This window comes from Nerophis lumbriciformis, linkage group LG05, assembly GCF_033978685.3.
Source record: "Nerophis lumbriciformis linkage group LG05, RoL_Nlum_v2.1, whole genome shotgun sequence".
Lineage (NCBI taxonomy): Eukaryota > Metazoa > Chordata > Actinopteri > Syngnathiformes > Syngnathidae > Nerophis > Nerophis lumbriciformis.
Window position 1 is genome coordinate 16,331,020 of NC_084552.2, and position 19,181 is coordinate 16,350,200.

At 40.4% G+C, this 19,181-nt stretch overlaps 1 protein-coding gene across 3 annotated transcripts in view; it reads left to right on the forward strand.

Moving 5' to 3' along the window:
- The window catches only part of afap1 (actin filament associated protein 1), a 243,923-nt gene that overhangs the window by 9,045 nt on the left and 215,697 nt on the right, over positions 1-19,181 (forward strand). For 2 of the 3 annotated variants that reach the window (XM_061961209.2, XM_061961211.2), the window contains exon 1: positions 10,948-11,201. The exons of the other annotated variant lie outside the window; for it this stretch is intronic. In XM_061961209.2, the coding sequence (XP_061817193.1) occupies positions 11,165-11,201 (37 nt within the window). In that variant the 5' untranslated portion in view covers positions 10,948-11,164. Of the gene's footprint in view, positions 1-10,947; positions 11,202-19,181 lie in introns of those variants that run through there. 3 annotated transcript variants of the gene reach the window in all.

Consider the following 19,181-nt stretch of genomic DNA (forward strand, 5'->3'; position numbering starts at 1 on the left):
TTTTCTGATCTTACTTAAGGATTGTCAATGACAGGCACAATTCCAAACAAACTGCAGTTCCCCTTTAACATGCTGTGAATGTGGTAATGACATCCAACATTTTAACGTACAAACCCCGTTTCCATATGAGTTGGGAAATTGTGTTAGATGTAAATATAAACGGAATACAATGATTTGCGAATCATTTTCAACCCATATTCAGTTGAATATGCTACAAAGACAACATATTTGATGTTCAAATTCATAAATATATTTTTTTTTTGTGCAAATAATCATTAACTTTTGAATTTGATGCCAGCAACACGTGACAAAGAAGTTGGGAAAGGTGGCAATAAATACTGATAAAGTTGAGGAATGCTCATCAAACACTTATTTGGAACATCTCACATGTGAACAGGCAAATTGGGAACAGGTGGGTGCCATGATTGGGTATAAAAGTAGATTCCATGAAATGCTCAGTCTTTCACAAACAAGGAAGGGGCGAGGGTCACTACTTTGTCAACAAATGCGTGAGCAAATTGTTGAACAGTTTAAGAAAAACCTTTCTCAACCAGCTATTGCAACAAATTTAGGGATTTCACCATCTACGCTCCGTAACATCATCAAAGGGTTCAGAGAATCTGGAGAAATCACTGCACGTAAGCAGCTAAGCCCGTGACCTTCGATCCCTCAGGCTGTACTGCATCAACAAGCGACATCAGTGTGTAAAGGATATTACCACATGTGCTCAGGAACACTTCAGAAACCCACTGTCAGTAACTACAGTTGGTCGCTACATCTGTAAGTGCAAGTTAAAACTCTCTTATACAAGGCGAAAACCGTTTATCAACAACACCCAGAAATGCCGTCGGCTTCACTGGGCCTGAGCTCATCTAAGATGGACTGATACAAAGTGGAAAAGTGTTCTGTGGTCTGACGAGTCCACATTTCAAATTGTTTTTGGAAACTGTGGATATCGTGCCCTCCGGACCAAAGAAGAAAAGAACCATCCGGATTATTATAGGCGCAAAGTTGAAAAGCCAGCATCTGTGATGGTATGGGGGTGTATTAGTGCCCAAGGCATGGGTAACTTACACATCTGTGAAGGCGCCATTAATGCTGAAAGGTACATACAGGTTTTGGAGCAACATATGTTGCCATCCAAGCAACGTTACCATGGACGCCCCTGCTTATTTCAGGAAGACAATGCCAAGCCACATGTTACATCAACGTGGCTTCATAGTAAAAGAGTGCGGGTACTCGACTGGCCTGCCTGTAGTCCAGACCTGTCTCCCATTGAAAATGTGTGGCACATTTTGAAGCCTAAAATAGCACAACTGAGACCCCCGGACTGTTGAACAACTTAAGCTGTACATCAAGCAAGAATGGGAAAGAATTCCACCTGAGAAGCTTAAAAAATGTGTCTCCTCAGTTCCCAAACGTTTACTGAGTGTTGTTAAAAGGAAAGGCCATGTAACACAGTGATGAACATGCCCTTTCCCAACTACTTTGGCACGTGTTGCAGGCATGAAATTCTAAGTTAATTATTATTTGCAAAAAAAAAAAAAGTTTATGAGTTTGAACATCTGTTGTCTTTTTAGTGCATTTAATTGAATATGGGTTGAAAAGGATTTGCAAATCATTGTGTTCCGTTTATATTTACATCTAACTAGGGCTGAAACGACGCGTCGACATAGTCGACGTCATCGGTTACGTGAATACGTCGACGACGTTTTTGTGCGTCGACGCGTCGCATATTTACGTCACACTACCGTCATGGCGGAGCGCAAAGCAGACGATGCGAGTGGTGCGAGCGAGGGGAAAAAAGCACGCCAAAAGTCGTCAAAAGTGTGGGAGTATTTCAATAAACGGCCAAAGAAGAAACGCTACTTTTACTCCGCTACTTTTATCTACATTCAGCTCGCTACTCGCCACTAATTTTTATCGATCTGTTAATGCACGCTTTGTTTGTTTTGGTCTGTCAGACAGACCTTCAAAGTGCCTGCCTTACTGGTGACGTTTCACTTCGTTCCACCAATCAGATGCAGTCACTGGTGACGTTGGACCAATCAAACAGAGCCAGGGGTCACATGACCTGACTTAAACAAGTTGAAACAAGTTATTGGGGTGTTACCATTTAGTGGTCAATTGTACGGAATATGCACTGTACTGTGCAATCTACTAATAAAAGTTCCAATCAATCAATCAATCAAAAGTGTGAAGGAAAAAAGACCCTTTTTTATTTCAACCGTACACCCCGTCAAAAGCCTAAAGACTGACTGCACAGTTCCTGTCTTCACAATAAAAGTCCTGCTCCATCGCGCCTGCGCTTTCAAAATAAGAGTCTCCGAAAGCCAGCGCAAACAAGCTAGCAAGCTACGGAGTTTGCCGCCAATGTATTTCTTGTAAAGTGTATAAAAACGAATATGGAAGGTGGATAAATAAGATGCCAAAAACCAACCACTTTCATGTGGTATTAGACAGAAAGGAGGAACTTTTTTTCTCCTCCATTTGAAAACGTGGACGTTATCAGCACTACTGTCTGATTACAATCAATGCAAGTCATCAGAATCAGGTAATACACCAACTTATATTCTTGTCTTCATGAAAGAAAGGAATCTATATGTTAAACATGCATGTATGATTATTAAAACACCTTTAACATGTAAACAAAAACGGCTAAATAAATAAATATAAATTATATACTGTATATATCAATGTATGTATATATATATATATATATATATATATATATGTGTGTGTGTGTATATATATATGTGTATATATATGTGTGTGTGTGTATATATATACCGGTATATATATATATATATGTGTGTGTGTGTGTATATATATATATATATATATATATATATATATATATATATATATATATATATATGATATGTGTGTGTATGTTACTCATCAGTTACTCAGTACTTGAGTAGTTTTTTCACAACATACTTTTTACTTTTACTCAAGTAAATATTTGGGTGACTGCTCCTTACTTTTACTTGAGTAATACATCTCTAAAGTAACAGTACTCTTACTTGAGTACAATTTCTGGCTACTCTACCCACCTCTGCTAATAATGTTGTTGTATGCACACTGTGTCGAGTGGAAATGGCCTATCATAGCAGCACAACGGCTATGAACGAACATTTGAAAAGAAAACACCCGACAGCGTTCTTGACATCACCATCAACTAGTCAATCGTCCGCGTGAGTATACGTTGTCATCATTACACAAAAACATGAATGTGTCATTTGTATCTGCGTTGTAAATTCATAAACTAAAGCACCGTTTCGCTCTGAGAGGCGCGTTTGGCGTGCCTGTTCAGTGTTTACAAAGACGCGCTCCTCTTTAACGCTAACGTTAATTAGTTGTGCAAATACCTTTTACAACATTAACAGTTACGTATACTATGTACAAACAAACAATTAACTTTCACTTTAATCATACTATCATTGTTGTGTTATTAAGCAAAATAAGCAAAAGTTTTACTTTTGTTGAAATGTTTACCGGTACACTGTTGTTACAGAATATTTCGTTTTGCACTTTTTTTGTATTGGATGTTTATCTTTATTTTTGCACATTTTAGCAAATAAGCAATACTTTTACTTTTGTTGAAATGTTTACACTGTTGTTACAGAATATTTCCGTTTTGCACTTTTTTGAATTGGATGTTTATCTTTATTTTTGCACATTTTAAAGCAAAATTAGCAATACTTTTACTTTTGAAATGCTTATACTATTGCAGAATATTAAGATTTGCACTGGATGTTTACTTTTATATTTGCACATTAAAAAGCAAATAAGCTACTTTTAACTTTGTTGAATGTTAAAAGTTTTAAATGTTTACATTGTTACAGAATATTTTGTCATGTTGTTGTCAATGTTGACTGAGTGGCCATACTTTTTTTTTGTAAATAAAAGCCATGCCTTTTGAAAAAACTGGCCTACATTTATTTTTTCATCTTCATTTTAAATAAAAAAAATAATCGGTAAAAAGAAAAATAATCTATAGATTAATCGGAAAAAAAAATCTATAGATTAACCGATTAATGGAAAAAATAATCTATAGATTAATCGATAGAAAAATAATCGTTAGCTGCAGCCTTACATCTAACACAATTTCCCAACTCATATGGAAACGGGGTTTGTAAAACACTTCTACAGATCATCTTCAAGCCGTTTTCTGACAGTTGTTTCAGGATGCGCCGTTTTGTGGGCGGTCTTATTTACGTGGCTCACCTTCGACAGCGTCTTTTCCCCGTCATCTTTGTTGTAGCAGTGTAGCGTGCAAGGACGGGAGTGGAAGAAGTGTCAAAAGATGGCGCTAACTGTTTTAATGACATTCAGATATTAAATCAATAACGGAGCAGCATCTTCTCATCCGTGGCTCACTAGTCCAACAACAACGCCGGAAATGTGTCCCGTGAAAAACCGTCCGACCGGAACTCTCTAATAACGAAAGTTCCTTGGGTGAATAATGTAAACTCACTACACCGGTGTCTTTTAGCGCTTCCATAGCGAGATATAAGTTACAACTTTACGCTACTTTATATTAGAAATGGCAACAGCAGAGGATGAATGTCCCACATCGAGTGTCCGCCCTGAGATCGGTAGGTGGTGAGTTCAAACCCCAGCCGAGTCATACCAAAGACTATAAAAATTGGACCCATTACCTCCCTGCTTGGCACTCAGCATCAAGGTTTGGAATTGGGGGTTAAACCACCAAAACGATTCCCGAGTGCGGCCACCGCTGCTGCTCACTGCTCCTCTCACCTCCCAGGGGGTGGAACAATGGGATGGGTCAAACGTAGAGAGTGATTTCACCACACCTAGTGTGTGTGTGACTATCAGTGATAATTTAACTTTTAACAAGAAGATAGTGAAAAAGAAGAAGTTTGTCGACTAAGGCATCGCCATGGACTACAGTGGCAGACGTGTGCCATTTTTCGGGACTTATGCAGATCTCAAATACACATCAGCAGGTACCAGAAGGTAAAAAAAGTTGGTTTTGCATAATATTGTGAAACAAAACGCCATATAATATGTCTGCTCATGGGTGCCATTTTGCGGTCCTTATACACACACCATACTAATACTTTTATCTCTGACTACGGTAGCAGTAATGGGCCGACAATCCATCAAGCAGTGCGACTTCAAAGTCTTACTAAAACATTTTGACGGATTTTTGAGCGCCATGTGTAATGTTCTTTATTTGGAACATTTAAAGTTTTGGTGTTGTTTACTGGCATCAAATTGCAGTCTACATGTACAAACCCCGTTTCCATATGAGTTGGAAAATTGTGTTAGATGTAAATATAAACGGATTACAATAGTTTGCAAATCCTTTTCAACCCATATTCAATTGAATGCACTACAAAGACGATATTTGATGTTCAAACTCATAAACTTTATTTTTTTTTGCAAATAATAATTAACTTAGAATTTCATGGCTGCAACACGTGCCAAAGTAGTTGGGAAAGGGCATGTTCACCACTGTGTTACATGGCCTTTCCTTTTAACAACACTCAGTAAACGTTTGGGAACTGAGGAAACTAATTGTTGAAGCTTTGAAAGTGGAATTCTTTCCCATTCTTGTTTTATGTAGAGCTTCAGTCGTTCAACAGTCCAGGGTCTCCGCTGTCGTATTTTACACTTCATAGTGCGCCACACATTTTTGATGGGAGACAGGTCTGGACTGCAGGCGGGCCAGGAAAGTACCCACACTCTTTTTTTACAAAGCCACGCTGTTGTAACACGTGCTGAATGTGGCTTGGCATTGTCTTGCTGAAATAAGCAGAGGTGTCCATGAAAAAGACGGCGCTTAGATGGCAGCATATGTTATTCCAAAACCTGTATGTACCTTTCAGCATTAATGGTGCCTTCACAGATGTGTAAGTTACCCATGCTTTGGGCACTAATGCACCCCCATACCATAACAGATGCTGACTTTTGAACTTTGCGTCGATAACAGTCTGGATGGTTTCCTTCGCCTTTGGTCCGGATGACACGATGTCGAATATTTCCAAAAACAATTTGAAATGTGGACTCGTCGGACCACAGAACACTTTTCCACTTTGCATGAGTCCATCTTAGATGATCTCGGGCCCAGAGAAGCCGGCAGCGTTTCTGGATGTTGTTGATAAATGGCTTTCGCTTTGCATAGTAGAGCTTTAACTTGCACTTACAGATGTAGCGACGAACTGTATTTAGTGACAGTGGTTTTCTGAAGTGTTCCTGAGCCCATGTGGTGATATCCTTTAGAGATTGATGTCGGTTTTTGATACAGTGCCGTCTGAAGGATCGAAGGTCACGGTCATTCAATGTTGGTTTCCAGCCATGCCGCTTACGTGGAGTGATTTCTCCAGATTCTCTGAACCTTTTGATGATATTATGGACCGTAGATGTTGAAATCCCTAAATGTCTTGCAATTGCACTTTGAGAAACGTTGTTCTTAAACTGTTTGATTATTTGCTCACGCAGTTGTGGACAAAGGAGTGTACCTCGCCCCATCCTTTCTTGTGAAAGACTGAGCATTTTTTGGGAAGCTGATTTTATACCCAATCATGGCACCCACCTCTTCCCAATTAGCCTGCACACCTGTGGGATGTTCCAAATAAGTGTTTGATGAGCATTCCTCAACTTTATCAGTATTTATTGCCACTTTCCCAACATCTTTGTCAAGTGTTGTTATTAATTGGTTTTACCCTTTAAAATAGTTTTTAATCATATTTATTTTCATACCGTTTTTTTATTGGTTTTATATCTATTTTTTGTTGTTGTTTTTATTCAGTCATTGGTGGAGCTAAGGATAATATTTGAATATTGTTTTTAATATTGTTTTAATATTGTTGTGCAGCACTTTGGAAACATTTTTGTTGTTTAAATGTGCTATATAAATAAAGTGGATTGGTTTGGATTGTAGCATGCTGGGAATTATCTGTGCATGTGATGGAAGAATGCACTGCACATGTGATGGAGGAATGCACCGTGCAGGGTTGAAATTCAAATGAATTTGCATTAAATCAGGTTGTTTTAGCTAATAATCATGCTGCAAGATCTAGCATGTTGCATTCAATGTTTATCCCCATTAATTTCCCGTTAATTCCCATGGAAAGTTTCCAACTTTGAATATTCCCGGAATTTTGCAACCCTAGTTACGACCATATTTTCTTTCAACTTTCAGGAAACGTCAAAAATGGGATAAGGTACGACAGATTTGATTTTCGCCTCCGGTCACCAATCAATCAATTAATCAATCGCAGTTTATATTTATAATTACAAATTCCTCAAAGGGCTTCAACAAACCACAACGTGTCCCCTGATCTGGAGAAAACCAATCAATCAATCAATCAATCAATCAATCAATCAATGTTTATTTATATAGCCCTAAATCACAAGTGTCTCAAAGGGTTGCACAAGCCACAACGACATCCTCGGTTCAGATCCCACATAAGGGCAAGGAAAAACTCACAACCCAGTGGGATGTCAATGAGAATGACTATGAGAAACCTTGGAGAGGACCGCAGATGTGGGTGACCCCACCCCCTCTAGGGGAGACCGTATGCAATGGACGTCGAGTGGGTCTAGCACAGGGATCGGCAACCCACGGCTCTAGAGCCGCATGCTCTTTAGCGCCGCCCTAGTGGCTCTCTGGAGCTTTTTCAAAAATGTATGAAAAATGGAAAAAGTTGAGGGGAAAATTTTTTTGTTTTTTGTTTTAATATGGTTTCTGTAGGAGGACAAACATGACACAAACCTCCCTAATTGTTATAAAGCACACTGTTTGTATTAAACATGCTTCACTGATTCGAGTATTTGGCGAGCGCCGTTTTGTCCTACTAATTTTGCCAGTCCTTGAACTCACCTTAGTTTGTTTACATGTATATCTTTCTGCGATTTTCTAGGACGTGTTTTATGCCACTTCTTTTTCTGTCTCATGTTATCCACCAAACTTTTAACGTTGTGCATGAATCCACAAAGGTGAGTTTTGTTGATGTTATTGACTTGTGTGGAGTGCTAATCAGACATATTTGGTCACTGCATGACTGCGAGCTAATCGATGCTAGCATGCTATTTAGGCTAGCTATATGTACATATTGCATAATTGTGCCTCATTTATAGCTATATTTGAGGTCATTTAGTTTCCTTTAAGTCATATTAATTCAAATTATATCTCATGACACATTATCTGTATGTAATATGGCTTTTAATTTTTTGCGGCTCCAGACAGATTTGTTTTTGTATTTTTGGTCCAATAAGGCTCTTTCAACATTCTGGGTTGCCGACCCCTGGTCTAGCATAATAGTGTGAGAGTCCAGTCCATAGTGGATCTAACATAATAGTGAGAGTCCAGTCCATAGTGGATCTAACATAATAGTGAGAGTCCAGTCCATAGTGGATCTAACATAATAGTGAGAGTCCAGTCCATAGTGGATCTAACATAATAGTGAGAGTCCAGTCCATAGTGGATCTAACATAATAGTGAGAGTCCAGTCCATAGTGGATCTAACATAATAGTGAGAGTCCAGTCCATAGTGGGGCCAACAGGAGACCATCCCAAGCAGAGACGGGTCAGCAGCGCAGAAATGTCCCCAACCGATGCACAGGCAAGCGGTCCACCCCGGGTCCCGACTCTGGAAGGCCAGCACTTCATCCGTGGCCACCGGACCTGTGCCCCCCCTCCACAAGGGAGATGGGGGAAGAGCATAAAATAAAATAAACGGCAGATCAACTGGTCTAAAAAGGGGGTCTATTTAAAGGCTAGAGTATACAAATGAGTTTTAAGATGGGACTTAAATGCTTCTACTGAGGTAGCATTCTTAACTGTTACCGGGAGTGCATTCCATAGTACTGGAGCCCGAATAGAAAACACTCTGTAGCCCGCAGACTTTTTTTGGGCTCTGGGAAAAAAAAACCCAAAACTGCCCGGGATGGGAAAAGGAAGAAACCTTGGGAAGGGGCCACCTCCTGGGTGACTGGCTGCATCATCATGTGGATCATTTCTAGTAAACGACCTGGTGTTTATGTCTGTGTGTGTGTATGCTTGAGGCTGCAGACTTTCTTTCGTTCCACTATTGATAGCTCCAAAACGTTGGCCAGATTTTTATTTGCATTTCAAGAAATGTCAGAAGTGACACATGTTTACATTTTGGGGGGGATTCAGGACTTCTTTTTATAAACCCCGTTTCCATATGAGTTGGGAAATTGTGTTAGATGTAAATATAAACGGAATACAATGATTTTCAAATCCTTTTCAACCCATATTCAATTGAATGCACTACAAAGACAAGATATTTGATGTTCAAACTCATAAACTTAATTTTTTTTTTGCAAATAAGAATTAACTTAGAATTTCATGGCTGCAACACGTGCCAAAGTAGTTGGGAAAGGGCATGTTCACCACTGTGTTGCATGGCCTTTCCTTTTAACAACACTCAGTAAACGTTTGGGAACTGAGGAGACACATTTTTTAAGCTTCTCAGGTGGAATTCTTTCCCATTGTTGCTTGATATACAGCTTAAGTTGTTCAACAGTCTGGGGGTCTCCATTGTGGTATTTTAGGCTTCATAATGCGCCACACATTTTCAATGGGAGACAGGTCTGGACTACAGGCAGGCCAGTCTATGAAGCCACGTTGATGTAACACGTGGCTTGGCATTGTCTTGCTGAAATAAGCAGGGGCGTCCATGGTAATGTTGCTTGAATGGCAACATATGTTGCTCCAAAACCTGTATGTACCTTTCAGCATTAATGGTGCCTTCACAGATGTGTAAGTTACCCATGTCTTGGGCATTAATACACCCCCATACCATCACAGATGCTGGCTTTTCAACTTTGTGCCTATAACAATCCGGATGGTTCTTTTCCTCTTTGGTCCGGAGGACACGACGTCCACAGTTTCCAAAAACAATTTGAAATGTGGACTCGTCAGACCACAGAACACTTTTCCACTTTGCATCAGTCCATCTTAGATGAGCTCAGGCCCAGCGAAGCCGACGGCGTTTCTGGGTGTTGTTGATAAACGGTTTTCGCCTTGCATAGGAGAGTTTTAACTTACACTTACAGATGTAGCGATCAACTGTAGTTACTGACAGTGGGTTTCAGAAGTGTTCTTGAGCCCATGTGGTGATATCCTTTATACACTGATGTCGCTTGTTGATGCAGTACAGCCTGAGGGATCGAAGGTCACGGGCTTAGCTGCTTACGTGCAGTGATTTCTCCAGATTCTCTGAACCCTTTGATGATATTACGGACCGTAGATGGTGAAATCCCTAAATTCCTTGCAATAGCTGGTTGAGAAAGGTTTTTCTTAAACTGTTCAACAATTTGCTCACGCATTTGTTGACAAAGTGGTGACCCTCGCCCCATCCTTGATTGTGAATGACTGAGCATTTCATGGAATCTACTTTTATTCCCAATCATGGCACCCACCTGTTCCCAATTTGCCTGTTCACCTGTGGGATGTTCCAAATAAGTGTTTGATGAGCGTTCCTCAACTTTATCAGTATTAATTGCCACCTTTCCCAACTTCTTTGTCACGTGTTGCTGGCATCAAATTCTAAAGTTAATGATTATTTGCAAAAAAAAAAAAAAAAGTTTATCAGTTTGAACATCAAATATGTTGTCTTTGTAGCATATTCAACTGAATATGGGTTGAAAATGATTTGCAAATCATTGTATTCCGTTTATATTTACATCTAACACAATTTCCCAACTCATATGGAAACGGGGTTTGTATAATTGGAAGGTAGGGCCTGGCAGAGGTATGCACTCTGAGAGTGATTTTCTTTTTTTTTTTTTTCTTCTTTTTTTAGCTATATGTGAATGTAATGCCAGAAAATCTGAAACTCTCCAACTATTTTTTTTTGTAAATATGTAAACATAACACTACCAAATTTGGAAAGTACCTGCTTACCTGAATGCATCAGAGGAGGAAGACGAAACGTCGGGGGTTTAGTGAACGCATCACGCCAGGAGCAGCAGTGAGTGGAACAGGAGAAGAAGGAGGAGGAGGGAAAGTGAGAAGGAAACGGCAGGAGGAGGAAAAAAGATCCGGAGAAAGTTTGGCAACATCTTAAAAAAAAACTCTTCTTTGGACTTCTCCTCGGTGGGGAAATCATCAAGCGGGCCGGCTAGTTGTGTATGGGCCGTCGTCTGGCGGATTATTTTTGCGATGAGGAGCGAGCCTGTGCTTTTTACTTCCAACGGGGGTGAGTTACAGTACTTATGAGACTTTTTAGCTGGGAGCCTTCAGGTATCAAGGCGACATTGTTCGCCCTCTTTTTTAAAAAACAACAACTTACGTTTGCTTCGGAGTGTGCTATAGCTAACTTGAACGTGCTTTATTATTAGCCGCGTTCCGTTACTTTTTTTTTTAGGCCCATGTTAAGATTCATTAGTTTTGCTCTCGTGTCGTTTACTCGCCAGCTGAGTTCCGCTGCCGCGGTACATTGTGTTAGCGTGGTGACGTCAACGGGTTGCAAAAGTATTTTCTATATTTTTGTCACAAAATGGGAACAACCGGTAAAAAAAAAAAAAAGTCGAGACGCGCACGTGCACAAACGATCAGCCTGCGCGTCACCGGCATGCGCGTGCGACCCACTACCTTTAGGACGGGGGTCGGCAACCCGCGGCTCTCTAGCGCCGCCCTAGTGGCTCCCTGGACCATAGGTGCCGGTCTACATTTCTGCCTGTGTGTGTATTAGTCATACTTGCCAATTAGGGGTGTGGGGAAAAAATCGATTCGAATTCGAATCGCGATTCTCACGTTGTGCGATGTAAAAGCCGCATATATTATGTAACTGGGCCGGCACGCTGTTTGAAGTACTGTTTTCCCGCTACCGATATTTTGGTACCGGTACCAAAAGTATTTCGGTACTTTTCTAAATAAAGGGGACCACAAAAAAATGTCATTATTGGCTGTATTTTAACAAAAAAACATATGTTTCTTATTGCAATTTTGTCCTTAAAGGGGAACATTATCACAATTTCAGAATGGTTAAAACCATTAAAAATCAGTTCCCAGTGGCTTATTTTATTTTTCGGAGTTTTTTTCAAAATTTTACCCATCACGCAATATCCCTAAAAAAAGCTTCAAAGTGCCTGATTTTAACCATCGTTATAAACACCCGTCCATTTTCCTGTGACGTCACATAGTGAAGCCAACACAAACAAACATGGCGGATAGAACAGCAAATTATAGCGACATTAGCTCGGATTCAGACTCGGATTTCAGCGGCTTAAGCGATTCAACAGATTACGCATGTATTGAAACGGATGGTTGTAGTGTGGAGGCAGGTAGCGAAAACGAAATTGAAGAAGAAACTGAAGCTATTGAGCCATATCGGTTTGAACCGTATGCAAGCGAAACCGACGAAAACGACACGACAGCCAGCGACACGGGAGAAAGCGAGGACGAATTCGGCAATCGCCTTCTAACCAACGATTGGTATGTGTTTGTTTGGCATTAAAGGAAACTAACAACTATGAACTAGGTTTACAGCATATGAAATACATTTGGCAACAACATGCACTTTGAGAGTGCAGACAGCCCATTTCAGGCGCACTAAGAACATATATTTATCCACGATTTCAGCACTCAGGTTAACCATACCTAAATAGACACAAAATACTGCATTACACAAGACTACCCGAATGTACTCGAATGATTGAAAAATGATTGCGCCTTATAACCCGGTGCGCCTAATGAACGGAATAATTTTGGTTGTGCTTACCGACCTCAAAACTATTTTATTTGGTACATGGTGAAATGATAAGTGGGACCAGTAGATGGCAGTCACACATAATTGATGCGTGTAGACTGCAATATGATGGCAGTCACACACAAAAAAATATGTGTAGACTGCCATATGACTCAAGTAAAGAACACCAACATTCCATTGAAAATATAGAACATTACACACGGCGCTCAAAAATCTATCAAAATGTTTTAGTACGACTTTGGTACGCTATGAAGCCACACTGCTTGATGGATTGTACTGTGCTTCAACATACCAGTATTATTATGGTGTGTGTGTAAGGTATGACATATTATCTGGCGTTTTTTTTCGCAATATTATGCAAAAGCACTTTTTCTTACCTTCTGGTACGTGCTGATCTGTATTTGGGATCTGCATAAGTCCTGAAAATTTGCGCGCGTCCACCTTTGTAGACCGATAAGCTTCTTCTTTTTCTCTATCTTCTTGTTATGGGACATTCATCCTCCGCTGTTGCCATTTCTAATATAAAGTAGTGTAAAGTTCTTACTTATATCTGTCAGTAAACTCGCCATGAAAGCGCTAAAACATACCGGTGTAGTGAGTTTACATTATTCACCCAAGGAACTTTAGTTATTAGAGAGTTACGGTCGGACGGTTTTTCACGGGACACATTATGGATGAGGAGATGCTGCTCCGTTATTGATTGAAGTAAAGTCTGAATGTCATTAAAACAGTTAGCGCCATCTTTTGACACTTCTTCCACTCCCGTCCTTGCACGCTACACCGCTACAACAAAGATGACGGAGAAAAGACGCTGTCGAAGGTGAGCCACGTGAATAAGACCGCCCACAAAACGGCGCATCCTGAAGCGACTGTCAGAAAGCGGCTTGAAGATGGTGTGTAAAACATCATCTATGCAACATTTTGACCAAAAAAACACAATTACATGTGATGTAGACCACAAGGAAGTGTTTTACATTTAGAAAAAAATAATATTAATATGACTGCTTTAATGCGTCCTGTAATCCAGTGCGCTTTTTGTATGAAAATAGACCTGACTATAACCATTCATCGACAGTGCACCTTATAATCCGGTGCGCACTATGGCCCGGAAAATACTGTACTAAAAAACTCTGTTGACAGACACTTTGGTTTCTATTTGTTTGTGGATTTTATTCCTGAAATAATCATTCAACTTGTTTTATGTGTTGGTACACATTATTTTACAGTACCTCAAATTCAAACTGCACTTTAAGGTATTTTCATTCAATATAAGATGCAGAATTTGAGTTTTAAGAACTCTACAATGTGGGTCACTGCTTGTTTACCAAGGCACTGGTGAGAAGCACTGACATATACAAGTAATCAAAGAATACAAATAATAATTAAAATTAGAGATGTACGATAATAGCTTTTTTGCCGATATTCGATATTGTCCAACTCTTAATTACCGATACCGATTTCAACCGATATATACAGTCGTGGAATTAACATATTATTATGCCTAATTTTGTTCTGATGCCCCGCTGGATGCATTAAACAATGTAACAAGGTTTTCCAAAATAAATCAACTCAAGTTATGGAAAAAAATGCCAACATGGCACTGCCATATTTATTATTGAAGTCACAAAGTGCATTATTTTTTTTAACATGCCTCAAAACAGCAGCTTGGAATTTGGGACATGCTCTCCCTGAGAGAGCATGAGGAGGTTGAGGTGGGCGGGGTTTGGGGGGGGGGGGCGGGTTGAGGTGTGGGGGGGGGGTAGCGGGGGGTGTATATTGTAGCGTCCTGGAAGAGTTAGTGCTGCAAGGGGTTCTGGGTATTTGTTCTGTTGTGTTTATGTTGTGTTACGGTGCGGATGTTCTCCAGAAATGTGTTTGTCATTCTTGTTTGGTGTGGCTTCACAGTGTGGCGCATATTTGTAACAGTGTTAAAGTTGTTTATATGGCCACCCTCAGTGTGACCTGTATGGCTGTTGACCAAGTATGTGCTGCATTCACTTGTGTGTGTGAAAAGCCATAGATATTACGTGATTGGGCCGGCACGCAAAGGCAGTGCCTTTAAGGTTTATTGGCGCTCTGTACTTCTCCCTACGTCTGTGTACCACTCCGTCAAAATGTCATAAATTGTACTTTTTGAAACCGATACCGATAATTTCCGATATCACATTTTAAAGCATTTATCGGCCGATAATATCGGCAGTCCGATATTATCGGACATCTCTAATAAAAATTTTTGTTTAGTAAATACAAACTTTAAATAAAAGTCTAGTATTCACTACACCACTGATACTTTGTTTACTGCAGAATGTTTGTGATGACAAGCAAAAAAAACAAAATAACTTTGAGAAGAAAAAAAGTTGTTCTCTTTACCCCCCAAAAACTACCTAAACTGTGGCCTTAAAACCAGGTACGGGTCGCAGTGTGGGTTACCTGTACCAATACACCTCGAGTAAACACATTTATATTCACGAACAAAATGACAGTTGTCAGGTGTCAGCACATATTACCTCGATCAAACATGGTGGAAATGTCTGTTACGAGATACTGCAGTAGTAAACAGTAAGGGGTGCACCCCTTTCCGTCATACCACAGGGGGATGAAGCGACGAAGGCTTGGGGGTTGGGGGAATGTGAGTGTGCAGCATGTGAATGTGTCTGTGTGTAAGCCTGCAGAGTGGCTCTGTTCTGCGACCTTGGTGCTCTCGCAAACGCAGTAACACAGCCAGTCAGTCCAACAAAAGTCACCAAACAACGGGTGTATGTCCGTGAGAGAAACGGAAGGAGTTTGTTGCATCTTCGCTGCACTGTCATTTTTGGGAAATCTCAAAGGTGTTGTCCAGTTTGGGATTTAGTCCAAAATCACAAAAGTCTTAGTGCCCACAGCTCTACCGACTTCCTCCAGTCTTTTGTGGCAGCTTGGGGGTACCTTGAACGGTTGCCGGTGTCTTCCAATTTGTCAATACACCATGGAAACGCTCACTCCCATCAGCATATGTCCTGTTGTCATGATTCGATAAGAAGGGGAACCGGAGGGTGTGTTCTAACTATCGTGGGATCACACTCCTCAGCCTTCCCGGTAAGGTCTATTCAGGTGTACTGGAGAGGAGGCTACGCCGGATAGTCAAACCTCGGATTCAGGAGGAACAGTGTGGTTTTCGTCCTGGTCGTGGAACTGTGGACCAGCTTTATACTCTCGGCAGGGTCCTTGAGGGTGCATGGGAGTTTGCCCAACCAGTCTACATGTGCTTTGTGGACTTGGAGAAGGCATTCGACCGTGTCCCTCGGGAAGTCCTGTGGGGAGTGCTCAGAGAGTATGGGGTATCAGACTGTCCGCTCCCTGTATGATCAGTGTCAGAGCTTGGTCCGCATTGCCGGCAGTAAGTCGGACACGTTTCCAGTGAGGGTTGGACTCCGCCAAGGCTGCCCTTTGTCACCGATTCTGTTCATAACTTTTATGGACAGAATTTCTAGGCGCAGTCAAGGCGTTGAGGGGATCCGGTTTGGTGGCTGCAGGATTAGGTCTCTGCTTTTTGCAGATGATGTGGTCCTTATGGCTTCATCTGGCCAGGATCTTCAGCTCTCGCTGGATCGGTTCGCAGCCGAGTGTGAAGCGACTGGGATGAGAATCAGCACCTCCAAGTCCGAGTCCATGGTTCTCGCCCGGAAAAGGGTGGAGTGCCATCTCCGGGTTGGGGAGGAGACCCTGCCCCAAGTGGAGGAGTTCAAGTACCTCGGAGTCTTGTTCACGAGTGAGGGAAGAGTGGATCGTGAGATCGACAGGCGGATCGGTGCGGCATCTTCAGTAATGCGGACGCTGTATCGATCCGTTGTGGTGAAGAAGGAGCTGAGCCGGAAGGCAAAGCTCTCAATTTACCGGTCGATCTACGTTCCCATCCTCACCTATGGTCATGAGCTTTGGGTTTTGACCGAAAGGACAAGATCACGGGTACAAGCGGCCGAAATGAGTTTCCTCCGCCGGGTGGCAGGGCTCTCCCTTAGAGATAGGGTGAGAAGCTCTGTCATCCGGGGGGAGCTCAAAGTAAAGCCGCTGCTCCTCCACATCGAGAGGAGCCAGATGAGGTGGTTCGGGCATCTGGTCAGGATGCCACCCGATCGCCTCCCTCGGGAGGTGTTTAGGGCACGTCCGACCGGTAGGAGGCCACGGGGAAGACCCAGGACACGTTGGGAAGACTATGTCTCCCGGCTGGCCTGGGAACGCCTCGGGATCCCCCGGGAGGAGCTGGACGAAGTGGCTGGGGAGAGGGAAGTCTGGGCTTCCCTGCTTAGGCTGCTGCCCCCGCGACCCGACCTCGGATAAGCGGAAGAAGATGGATGGATGGATGAATGGACGATAACACCACTTATAGTTTCCTTACACTTGTGCTATAGGACTTATGAAAATAAACACTTATTTGATGTATTTCTGGGTATAACGAAGCAAATCATCAAATTATTTTGAACATTAGAAAAAAACCACACTGTTCCTTCCTTTATTAATGAATAAAAAAATAAAAATCAACTATTTCCAATGTTCTGAAGGCATACGACTGCGGCATATTCATTTGACTAAAAATTTAAAACAACTACCTAGTCATCAATAAAAACAGCAAATTAATAAAAATGTAAATAAATAAAATGTTTCTCTTTTTTGATCCGTCCATTGCTAGGGGTTGACTGCTAAAACAATACAATTGCATGGCAGCAAGAGATGTCGCATAAGGGCTGTGACATACATTTCCATCAACATGTTTTATTTTCATATGACAAGATCCCAGAACTCTCCAAAATAACAACTGCTAAATTGAAATAAACTAAATCAAATGAAATATAATAAATCAAGTAACCATTATTTGTTGACATTCGGTTTCAAAGCCAAAGGGAGCCACGGCGGAGGCATGAAAGAGCCGCATGCGGCTCCAGAGCCGCGCGTTGCAGACCCCTGGACTAGACGTATAAGATTTCATGGGATTTAGCGATTAGGAGCGACAGATTGTTTGGTAAACGTATAGCATGTTCTATATGTTATAGTTATTTGAATGACTCTTACCATAATATGTTACGTAGGACTGCAACTAACTATTAATTTGATAATCGATTCATCTGTCGATTATTACTTCGATTAATCGATTAATAATCGGATAAAAGAGACAAACTACATTTCTATCCTTTCCAGTATTTTATTGAAAAAAACCAGCATACTGGCACCATACTTATTTTGATTATTGTTTATCAGCTGTTTGTACATGTTGCAGTTTATAAATAAAGGTTTATTATAAAAAAAAAAAGATATTTAAATAAAAAAAATTGGCCTCTGCGCATAGCATAGATCCAACGAATCGATGACTAAATTAATCGCCAACTATTTTTATAATCGATTTTAATAGATTTTAATCTATTTAATCGATTAGTTGTTGCAGCCCTAATGTTACGTTAACATACCAGGCACGTTCTCAGTTGGTTATTTATTAATGCGTCATATAACGTACACTTATTCAGCCTGTTGTTCACTATTCTTTCTATTCTATTCTATTCTATTTATTTATTTTAAATTGCCTTTCAAATGTCTATTCTTGGTGTTGGGTTTTATCAAATAAATGTCCCCAAAAAATGCGACTTATACTCCGGTACAACTTATATATATATTTTTAGAGATGTCCGATAATATGCTTTAAAATGTATTATCGGAAATGATCAGTATCGGGTTTTTTTTATTATCGGTATCGTTTTTTTATTTTATTTTATTTATTTTTTTCTTATTAAATCAACATAAAAAACACAAAATGCACTTACAATTAGTGCACCAACCTAAAAAACTTCCCTCCCCCATTTACACTCATTCACACAAAAGGGTTGTTTCTTTCTGTTATTAATATTCTGGTTCCTACATTATATATCAATATATATCAATACAGTCTGCAAGGGATACAGTCCGTATGCACACATGATTGTGTGTGCTGCTGGTCCACTAATAGTACTAACCTTTAACAGTTAATTTTACTCATTTTCATTCATTACTAGTTTCTATGTAACTGTTTTTATATTGTTTTACTTTGTTTTTTTATTCAAGAAAATGTTTTTAATTTATTTATCTTATTTTATTTTATTAATTAAAAAAAAAAAGTACCTTATCTTCACCATACCTGGTTGTCCAAATTAGGCATAATAATGTGTTAATTCCATGACTGTATATATCGGTATCAGTTGATATCGGTAATTAAAGAGTTGGACAATATCGGATATCGGCAAAAAGCCATTATCGGACATCCCTAGTTTTTTTCCTTCTTTATTATGCATTTTCGGCCGGTGCCGATGAACACTTTCAAAAGTTTATAAGCTGTGTTACATTTTGCGGCTCTGTGCTTTTTTTCTTTAGTTAAATAGGCAGCGAAATATCTAATTTGCGCAGCATATTTTGTCTGCAACTAGAATAAATAATTTTTTCTCACCTGCAAGCCGCTTCCTGACATCC